Below are 11807 nucleotides of genomic sequence, written 5' to 3'. Positions count from 1 at the left end.
GATATGATAAATAACATATGAAGTGTTAAACGTAGAGTCAAACATATCAAGGTGTTGCATAATCTTTTTATTGCCTTATAAATTAACATTTAATACCCTTCCAAAATATCTTTAAAAATACTGTCATGAAATCTTAGGTGAGGGCCCAAAATTTCAAAGGCACAGTTAAAACGAAATACTTGAAGTACTAGATGTTTTCTTATGATGATTAATGATGCAATTAATAGGCAAATTCAATTATTATTCTTAACGTTAGCATATTAACATAACATACCAGCAAGAAACCAGCCTTTTTCTCTCAAACACTATGTCTAATCATATAAAGTGTGGGCCAGTTCCAGGCAAGTAACAGAGCACATGCACAGGGACTGGCTATGGTGTCCTGTGATGATATGTGTCATAACATTACCATAGTAGGTGAGATACTGGGCTAAATGGAGAAACGTCAGAGACACCAGCACGTTGAAGGTCCAGTTCACACCAGCCGAGCAGGCATTGCCTGTACTTCTGGCCCACAGAGGGTAGATCTCTGAGTTAACAGTCCATGGCATTGGACCCAGTCCTACAAGAACAATAACAGACTATTGTAACACCTAAGAGCCAACAGCAAAGAGCTAACAAATCATTATTAGCCAAACACCCATAAAAAAGCTTTCAGAGTGATACAACCAAAAGCAAATCATCATGATATCCAAAAGTTTTTTAATGATGGTTTAAAATATGCACTTTGAGCAAGTATACTGCACTCTGCAGTCTGGGTCCTCTTACCTGGAGCAAAAAAAGCCAAGTACAGGATAAGTCCTAGGAGCACCACCCAAGAGTAGGAGCTTGGACAGAAATTATAAGCCCAAAGACTGTGATCTGTAGACCGGGTTGAGTTGGAGCACCTGTATCACAGTTGAAGAGCATGTCAGTGTGTTGGCTTACTGTGTGCAAGCTTGTTCATCTGCCTTGTTGACATGACCTAACTATAGAAATATGTGATAATATATCCTGGTAAAAAGAGGAAAAATAGTAAAATCTCTTACTTAAGTAACAGGGCAGGAAATCACTAATACATTGTCACACATCAGTCTGAAGGTGGTGACTCAGCTGCATTGATTATGGTACGTCAGTATCAATTGAAATGGATAATAATATTCAACACAATATGTACTCATTAACTGAACAGAATAAATGCTTGGGCTATTTGTTTCCTCCAGTTGCAATGCATTAATCAGGGTATTTAATTTTTTTGATCACTCCCTTATTAAAAGGGAATTCTGCTCATTTCTCAAAACTTCTGCCTAATTATTAAATTGTTAATATAAACAAAGTCATTGACATTGGTTTTATGTAAGATTGTCTATTGTACACACTCAAATTTCATTACAGCAGCAGTGATTAAAACTTGGGGTCATCATGTTGACAAAAGAAATCCAAGATCATCTTTGAACCTACACATTGAGCTTTTATGTAATGCTAGTGGTAAAGTAGTGGTAAATCTGAAACAACCTTACAACCTCTGCATGTACCTTTCCATCGTCACTGGATTTAAAAAATAGTTAGGCCAAAATCTTAGAGGCGGTAAACTGTTGCTGTTGGGTCAAAACTTTAGATCTCCAAAGATAACATTACCAGATAATGAAAAAATACGTTTAACTTTCAATGTAAGTTAATGTAACAAGGCTTTATATGAAGTCATTCTAAACCATTTCTGTTGGCAACAGGTGTTTTAGAATGGTGTGAAAAAATTTTAAAAGACTAAAACAGAGACACAAGGTTTTGTTCCAACAGTGACTACTGGTTCCTCTAATACAACCGCTGTGAACATTTCACGTTAAACCACCCTCAATGACTTTGTTTACATCTTAACCATCTTAACATGTTCCAGAAACGCTGCCAACTTTTCTGGGCCCAAGCTCATTTAAAATGGACTGAGAGGAAGTGGAAAAGTGTCCCGTGGTCCGACAAATCAACATTTGAAATTCTTTTTGGAAATCATGGACGCTGGGTCCTCCGTGCTAAAGACCACTCAGCTTGTTATCAGTGCACAGTTCAACAGCCAGTATTCATGATGGTATAGGGCCTGTCATCCTGACAATGTCTTTTTCAGTGAAGGCCTTGATTATATTCAGTGAAGGCCTTGATTACATTCTGCAGGTACTACAACAGCATTGCTCCGTATTAAAAGAGCCCGGGTGCTAAACTGACCTGCCTGCAGTCCAGACCTGTCACCCACTGAAAATGTTTGGCACATTATGAAATTAATTAGTTGTTAAAAGAAGAGGTGATGAAACACAGTGGTAAACATGCCCCGTCTCAACTTTTTTGGAACGTGTTGTTGGTAACAATTCTCAGTTTTAACATTTGATATGTTGTCTTTGTACTATTTTCCTTTAAAAACATGGTTTACTTGATTTGCATACCATTGCATCCTATTTCTATTTACATCCTGCACAGCATCCCAACTTTTTTGGAAATGGGGTTGTAAATAAAACAACATATCTTGCATCTGTGCATGACCCTGTTGCACCGTAGAGGGAAATTTCAAACCGTGTGCATTAGATAACAAAAAGGCACATGTACACGCACTCGCTCAGCTGCCGATTGTGACTCACCTGCCCCACGCTGCTCTCTCAGTAGAGGCCTGATTGACTGGGACACAGGAGGAGGCAAACACAGCAGTGCTGTTCTGTTGGTAGCAGAAACCACAGCTTGGATCCAGCATACACGGCTCGCACGACCTGGAGCACAAGGCCAAAGAGTAGCACTGAGAACAAGCAGATCTTTGGTTTCAGCAGGGCATGATCAAAGTCCACAATCCAATTTCATTCTGCAATAAGTACTCAGAACCTTCAGTGGCCATACAGTATTTTTTTCTTGGATTTTTTTGCTTGAGGTCCACTATCTCTTCTTATGTCTTTAAACTTTAAACAGAAATGATCTCTGTTCTATTGGCGTTCCTATACTGTTCAAAAAAACTGTTGGAAAAAACTGTTCGGACTGTTAAGACTGAAATCCCCAGAGATGTTGAAAACTATACTGTTCAGGCAGATGGGCAGTCATATGTAAATGTGTTCAATGAAAAGACCAGGGCTTCAAACCATTTTAAAGACCAGTTAGACCGCTATCACCACGCACTTCATGGATGAACCAGGGTAAAACCACGTTTCATTAAAGTATGAATCAGATAGACAACAGGGTCTGTTTGCTGCTTGCTGGTTGGGACAGATAGATTTTATTCTATTATAAAAATCTCTGGTAAAAAATTCAGGTTTTTACAAAGAACATACTATTATATATATTTTTGCTACAACTAGCCCTTCTACGACCCAGACGGATAAATGGTTTCAGAAAATGTGTGTGTGTGTGTGTGTGTACAACTAGTCCCCCATTTTTGTTACAATTAACCCAAACTTGCTCCTACAACCTACGTTAGGTGCTGGCAGAGGTTAATGAAAATCTTGCTCAAAATAGATTTACAAGCATTTTCCCAAAAACAAAACATGCTAGGTTGTGCAATCTTTCCAACATCATACATGTTTACAAAATGTCAATGCATGTACTCCACCAAAGCTTCACAGGTGCTCTAGGGGGAAAAAAGCTCATTAAAGTGTCCAGATTGGCTTATTGCCGTGATGACAGCGTCAGCCATTCTGCCTCTATTACCGCATAATGAAGTTGTGTTGTTTCAGCATCTGGGTGTGTGAGGCAAGGTGGGTAAATTGGGACAGAGAGAGCAGTCACTTTCTTTCATATGACACAGCCCTGGATTGCAGGGTCACACGCGCTGCAAAGGCCCTATTACAGCAACGTTAATGGAGCTGATGGAGCCACTGGCTGCGCTGCCTTGCTGCAGGAAGTGGTGATTAAGCCCAACACTTCACAACAACCCCAGAGTTGAGGGTAGGACTGAGTTACGTTCAGATTGGAGGCTGAGAGCAGCTGAGCGATGGTGTTGCAAAATGAAACAAATCTATTAAACACTGTTTCATGATTGAAGAGTTGATTAACCTGTACGCATTTTGGGTCATAAATAATTCATAACGTGCTGGAGCCCACCAAGCTTTCTCATTCCATCCAGACGCCTCAGCACACCTGATGCCACTTGTCAACTAATCAGCCCTTGATTAACAGATTCATCTGTGTATGTAAGTAAATTATCGGAAACGCACTGAATGAGACTATTTGTTGTCAAACCCGCATCCGTTTTAAGAGTGAATTTTTTTGAGGGAAAAGAACTGCAGCAAAATTGACATCTGATACTTTACTGTGATTTGAGCTTTGGAGTTTAACCCCTACAAATCAAGAGTTATTACTGTTGTTTTATATTTATGGCAATTGGCAGATGTTCTTATCCAGAGGACCCAAATATATGTAACATCAAACTAAATATGCTGTACCAACCACTTAGGAAGTCAACCAGTTTCCAATGCCACGTTACCATTGCACAAATATAGCTGTATACAAAAGCTTACACTGACTGCCCCACACCCCAAAAAGGACCACTCAAAATGAAGTGTCACTAAATTGTGCATTAAATTTGATAGAAAATGATATATTTAAGTGTGTTCTCTGTAGAGGATGTGTTATTTTCTTATATTCTCTAATTACTCTAATTCACTTAAAAAAAAATCAATAGAACATGTTTGATGAGGGGTGTTGAATCTATATGCCACACTACTGAAGCACATATAACCTTGCTAGACTATTGAAAGGTAATTATGCCATTATATAATATACACAGAAAGTCAGACAATGAATTACATACACATTCATTATACAGTCTGGGATAAAAAGGTATGAGTGTGTTAAAAAGAAGCTTTTCACACTGTCCAACAAAAGTTTGTATCCCTAATAGTTTAGGTACCCGTTCATGGTCATGCAGTAGCAGGACACTCACAGGTGTGTGATGCAGCTGGAATTGACCAGAGATGGATCAGTTGGGTGAATGGTGACTGGAGGGGAGTGCTTGGCGGACAGCAAGAAACCAAAGGCCAGGAGACAAAGACTAAAGCAAGTGCCTATAGGAAGAGAGAGGGGGAGGGAGGGAGAGAGAGAGAGAGAGAGAGAGAGAGAGAGAGAGAGAGAGAGAAATGCAGGAATAATAATAATAGTAATAATACCTCATTTACAAACTGCCTTTCACACTGAAGGTCACTTTACGATAGTAATTATGCATGACGTAATCACATTAATGCTACATTACCAATTTTTTACTTTTCAAGTTTACATCTCAATAACAGTTACCAGAAAAAACAACATTCTGTCACCAGGCAGTACCATTTCTTTTCTGCAAACAGTAGCTGATATTTTATTATATATATAACAAGAGTTTTGTCTCTATGCCGCAGGGACTGCTAGGCAGCTGGCTACCCCTGGCATGTTTACTTATGTGATAATTAATGTGCACTTTCACTGATTAGTAAATAAACACAACTCCAAAGTTTTTGTAGTTCATTTTTGTATTTGAATCGTATGCTGTGCGCTCTCACCAATGATGCTGCCCAGAGCCAGTCTCCTTCTGCCCACCCTCTCGACCAGCCACACGCCCAGCAGTGTGAACAGAAAGTTGGTGAGAGCGGTCAGGGAGGACAGCCAGATAGCCAACTTGTCGTCCCGCACTCCTGACATCTGCAGAATGGTGGCGCTGTAGTACCTGCAGCGAGGAGAGAAGCAGCTGAAAAGCAGCATCTTCATGCTCGCTGGAAAAGCCTAGCTGGTGCTACTAAGACTTCATAACTGAGAGGAAAGCGTGTGGAGCTCCACATGAGAAGTGTTAACTGCTAATAAATGAAAAGTGCCTGATTAGTTCTACATTTTGTCTGTGCATTTGTGTTGCGGTTAAAGGAATGGCTCAGTGAAATATCCCATTCACACAATTTTGCACAATTTACCTTGTGATGTCAGGTGTAGTCTATCAATCAAGACGTGTGGTGTCTAAAACGCACTTCTTTAGTTACAGAGCAGCTAAGACTAATGTAGCTAACAAACTAGTCAATTAGACAAGTCAATAGTCACCCAAATCATTTCCATAACTACAACCTTTCTCAACCCACTCAAACTGCATCCTGTTGGTGCTGTGGTTTAGGTCACAGTACGACTTAGTTTGAGCTATAAAAATGACTTCACTGTGTAACTGAATGCTGCAGTCAGCAACTGTAGACAACAGACAACATTTTAGACAGCAGCACAAATGTATGGGATAAAAAAGCTTTTGGTGACCATTGATTCTTACAGTGACTTCTAGTGTTAGCAACATTAGCCTTGCAGCTCAAGTTTAAAACTAAAGAGGCAAGATTTGGACATGAAACGTCTTGGCCAATCCACTACGCTAGGTTAAGTGTTGTGCACCCCTGATCTAAAGAGTACCCCACGGAACAGACAAATGTAATCAGGTGTGTTGGAGCAGACCAATCACCAAACCGCTGGACAGCGTCCCTCCAGGACTGGAGTTCTGCACCCCTGGTTTAGATCTTTAGATCTTTCACCGAGCCACACCTTTAAAACTGCCTTTAACAATAAATAGAACTACAAAATGAAGTGCACTAAATAATAACTAGTAAGCTTCTGTAAAAAACATATAATTGTTTCAAATCCATCAAATCAAAAAATTTGTCTAACTCCCAGAAACTTCAACACAGGTATTGTGTGCCTTTATAAAAGCTTTCAACATGAGGCAGCTGGACACGTTTTGGATTTGGCATTCGGATCAAAACCACTTAGTCATAATAACTGGTATTTACATATTGAAGATAATTTACTTACGATACTCTGTGTGTTTAAAACACATGGATCATTGTTATATAATGAAATATTCAATGATTACAGACCAGCTTTTACAGTTTCAAGTATTAACAACCATGAGAAACCTAATTTCAAGCAAATGCGCTTATATTTTTCACTGAAGTGGTAGGTCAATGTTCAAGCGGTGAAAAATCTAATTCTGCAGTGTCCCCTTACAGGCTAAAGCAGGAAAACTGCGCCAGTGATATTTTTCTCTAAATTACTGCTGTAAACTAAGAAGAATCAGAAAGAAGGAGCATAAGATCTTTTCTATTGAGAGAGACTGTGCTCAGTGGTGTTCCCCCTTTTATCCAACCAATTATAGTCAATTCGCCAGACTGCCAGCCAATCAGACGGCAATCAAGCTCAGGCACCTCCTTCAAGCTGATGTCATTCCATCCTCATTAATTAAAGTGCCCTCTCCACCACATCCAGCATGCACACTTCAAACTGATTACCCATTAGAACTGACAGCGGCTTAAAATATCCCGCCTATCAGAAACCAGACAAGAACGCTCAGGATGCCATGGGAACCAAAAGTGGGATCTCAAGAGGCCTGGTGAGGCTTGATTTCTCTACAAGCTAGTATTACATCACACAGTCACAATAACATGAATATAATAATAATAATAAAAAAGTATGCACTGAATTCACTTATACTTGATCACTTGGTAATGAAATATTGTACTGCAAGACACTTTGTTATTAGCTGTGTTTCCAGTATAAAATGCTACACTATCAAGCTAAATATATTGTCACCGTCTAAAGAAAACCATGCATCTCCATTTTTGGCAACTTTTATTTTTCTACATCATGTCAACACATTAGCTGTCCTTTATGTTGTATGACAGTTTAATGATGAATGGATAAAAAGAAATGCTCTGAAATAACTTGGATTAAAATCTCTACATCAACTTACATTGAAAGGTAAGAGTGTTTGTGCCTTCTGTACTATTTTGGAGTTACTATTTTGAAGATACTTGTTTCTCTTTGAACAGCGACTATATGCTCTCCTGATCACCTGGACGATGGTGACGTTTTGATATTCATTAAATAGATAAATATTCATAAATAGGAGTGTGACAACAAATTGGCTTTGTTTTTGCTAGTATGACTGTATTCTCATACACAAACTCAGTATCTGTTGAGTGCAGCACAAGGCCATGTATCATGAATAAAGCTGGCCTATGAGCAACGAACATGGCAAAGATCATAATATATCACAATACTCGATACACAATGTGCATCCCAATATTCAGTTTTTATGAGATTTAATAAGTAATAAGTTGTAACAGACAAAATAGAACCTGTATTGCCACATATAAAATTATTATAATGATAACCAACAGCTACGGTACAAATCAACCCACGGCTACGATACAAATCAACCCACGAGTACAACATAAATCAACCCACAACTACGATACAAATCAACCCGCGACTACGATACAAATCAACCCGCGACTACGATACAAATCAACACACGACTACGATACAAATCAACCCGCGACTACGATACAAATCAACCCACGGCTACGATACAAATCAACCCACGACTACGATACAAATCAACCCACGGCTACGATACAAATCAACCCGCGACTACGATACAAATCAACCCGCGACTACGATACAAATCAACACACGACTACGATACAAATCAACCCACGACTACGATACAAATCAACCCACGACTACGATACAAATCAACCCACGACTACGATACAAATCAACCCACGGCTACGATACAAATCAACCCACGACTACAACATAAATCAACCCGCGACTACGATACAAATCAACCCGCGACTACGATACAAATCAACCCGCGACTACGATACAAATCAACACACGACTACGATACAAATCAACACATGACTACGATACAAATCAACCCACGACTACGATACAAATCAACCCACGACTACGTTACAAATCAACCCACGACTACGATACAAATCAACCCACGGCTACGATACAAATCAACCCACGGCTACGATACAAATCAACCCGCGGCTACGATACAAATCAACACACGACTACGATACAAATCAACACACGACTACGATACAAATCAACACTACTACGATACAAATCAACCCACGACTACGATACAAATCAACCCGCAGCTACGATACAAATCAACCCACGGCTACGATACAAATCAACCCACGACTACGATACAAATCAACCCACGGCTACGATACAAATCAACCCACGGCTACGATACAAATCAACCCGCGACTACGATACAAATCAACACGCGACTACGATACAAAACAACCCGCGGCTACGATACAAATCAACCCACGGCTACGATACAAATCAACCCACGGCTACGATACAAATCAACCCACGGCTACGATACAAATCAACCCACGGCTACGATACAAATCAACCCACGACTACGATACAAATCAACCCACGACTACGATACAAATCAACCCACGGCTACGATACAAATCAACCCGCGACTACGATACAAATCAACCCACAGCTACGATACAAATCAACCCACAGCTACAATACAAATCAACCCGCGACTACGATACAAATCAACCCGCGACTACGATACAAATCAACCCGCGGCTACGATACAAATCAACCCACGGCTACGATACAAATCAACCCACGGCTACGATACAAATCAACCCACGACTACGATACAAATCAACCCACGGCTACGATACAAATCAACCCACGACTACGATACAAATCAACCCACGGCTACGATACAAATCAACCCACGACTACGATACAAATCAACCCACGACTACGATACAAATCAACCCACGGCTACGATACAAATCAACCCACGGCTACGATACAAATCAATCCACGACTACGATACAAATCAACCCACAACTACAATGATTTTCATTCAATGTATTACAAACTATACTGCACTTAATCCAATTAATCAGGCCTGATTATGCTCTCTTAGTAATAAGACGTAGTTAGGCAGTGTCATGTAGTTAGGCAATGTTTAATAAGTATTGAGGATATCCATGATGTGCTTAGAAAAGCTTATTGTGACATAATTTATCACAATAACGTCATTTTGCCCACACCCAAGCTGGACAAATACAGCTCTGATCCTAAACTACTTTATGTGCATATTCCTCATCTTCCTGTGCTTGAAATGGAATGTTTTTTCACCCACATAAAAGAAAGAAAGTGAACTGATGTGCATATCTGAGTCATGTCAACTACTTTTCTCAGTGCACAAGCTATTTCTGTCTATAGCCGTCATCTGGTAAGTATATAAGCTGAGGATGTGCAGGTTAAATGAGGAACAAACACTGCATCAGTGCTGTTTCCATACACACAAAAGAGCAGCAGAGGGAAACACTCATTAAAAGTGTCAAAGCAAAAACTTTGGCTTTCTCCTCCACCTCCATTATGATTGGAACAATGAATTTGCATTTTATTTGTAGTTCTTCAGAGACAGATGCAGGATATGCAGTACACGTATTGTCTTTATTCAAAACAAACCAATAACCACACAATAATTTACATACATCACAGCCATTCAAATATTCAGCTATGGCAATGAGACAGTTTCACTGTCAAGAATATAAAACGAGTACAAAACAAAAAAAACATAATTACACCTAAATTTTCTGGTGGCACTGGTATATTAGTGTTTGTTGTGCTGGTACGAGTGGATCAGACACAGCGATGCTGCTGGGGTATTTAGACACCTCATTGTCACTGCTGGACTGAGAATAGTCCACCAATCAAAAATATCCTGCCAACAGCGTCCTGGGGTCAGCCTCCTGTGACTACTGATCAAGGACTAGAGGATGACCAGCACAAACTGTGCAGCAATAGATGAGCTATCGTCTCTGACTTTACATCTACAAGGTGGACCAACAAAGTAGATGTGGACAGTGAGTGGACACATAGTTTAAAAACTCCAGCAGCACTGCTGTCTGATCCACTCTATATGGTAAGTGGAGCTGATAAAATGGACAAAATGTTTAGATACAATAAGGTGTACTTATTGAAGTGGCTGGTCAGTGTACATATTCCACTCGCAAGTCAAACAATGTTCATCGACCTCTGCAAACAGCTGGCAAGCCACAATACACTGACAATGAAAGACCAGCCCTACAGCACTAAAAAACTAACTAAAAAGCACCATGCAGTTTTATTACATGTGAAACAGTCACCATTTTTAAAGCAAGCAAATGCAGTAAAGCCGCACTCTCCCAGCACGTAAAATGAGGCCTCGTGTGGAGAGTTTTAATATTAAGAGGAAACAAAAGTGTCTGATTTTAACCTCCCTCAGTGCAGGGCTCTGATTGAAAGAGCAGTGGGTTTTAAAAGCGTCTCCTCTGAGTTCTCCCTCCCACAGCCTGCTGAGTCTCTGCCTAGCTGGAGAATGAGCTTGATTAGAAGCAGAACCATAGTTCAGACATGCCTGCACTCACTAGTGCCCCTACTGCTGCCAGCCACAGGAGGGGGCAGCTAACAGCAACATAAAGCAGCTAACTCTGATCTACGGTGAAAACACAAATTCAAGCTACTTTTAACTACAGTTGTTCTTTGAGATCTTGATCATATTAGTAATCTTCACACAGTGTACTTGTAATCAGGAAATCGTTTATTGACTGTTTTGACAATTAATCTATTTATCAAAGCTTTCAGTCTTTTATCAGTGGTCAGTTTCTGGCCACAGGATACGGTTGGTTGGATATTTTTGGTCTGGCAAACTATTTTTAGCCCAGCAGTGTTGCTTCAGAGTCACATATCCAGCCAACAGTGCCCAGTGGTCAGACGCTAACCACTGATGAAGATATAGAGCATAATTAACACCAATTGTGGAGCAATAGATGAGATATTGTCTCTGACTTCACATCTACAAGGTGGAGCAACAATGTAGAAGTGTCTAATAGAGTGGGTAGTGAATGGAGCACAGCACTGCTGTGTCTCATCCACTCATACCAGCGCAACACACATTAACACACCACCACCAAGTCAGTGTCGCTGCAGTGCTGAGAATGATCCACCACCTAACCTGTTCAGTGGTGGTC

General features: G+C 40.2%; 1 protein-coding gene across 1 annotated transcript in view; it reads right to left on the bottom strand.

The window, feature by feature from the left end:
- The window catches only part of LOC108427068 (proton myo-inositol cotransporter), a 130272-nt gene that overhangs the window by 2000 nt on the left and 116465 nt on the right, over positions 1-11807 (bottom strand). The window contains exons 5-9 of the mRNA XM_017696990.2: positions 5478-5641; positions 4886-5006; positions 2601-2726; positions 769-887; positions 410-562 (exon numbers count right to left, since the gene is read on the bottom strand). Coding sequence (XP_017552479.1) covers positions 410-562; positions 769-887; positions 2601-2726; positions 4886-5006; positions 5478-5641 — 683 coding nt within the window. The remainder of the gene's footprint in view (positions 1-409; positions 563-768; positions 888-2600; positions 2727-4885; positions 5007-5477; positions 5642-11807) is intronic.

This window comes from Pygocentrus nattereri, chromosome 1 (genome assembly GCF_015220715.1).
Source record: "Pygocentrus nattereri isolate fPygNat1 chromosome 1, fPygNat1.pri, whole genome shotgun sequence".
Classification (NCBI taxonomy): Eukaryota; Metazoa; Chordata; class Actinopteri; order Characiformes; family Serrasalmidae; genus Pygocentrus; species Pygocentrus nattereri.
The sequence above is the reverse complement of the archived record's forward strand: the minus strand, read 5'-3'. Positions and strand labels throughout refer to the sequence as shown.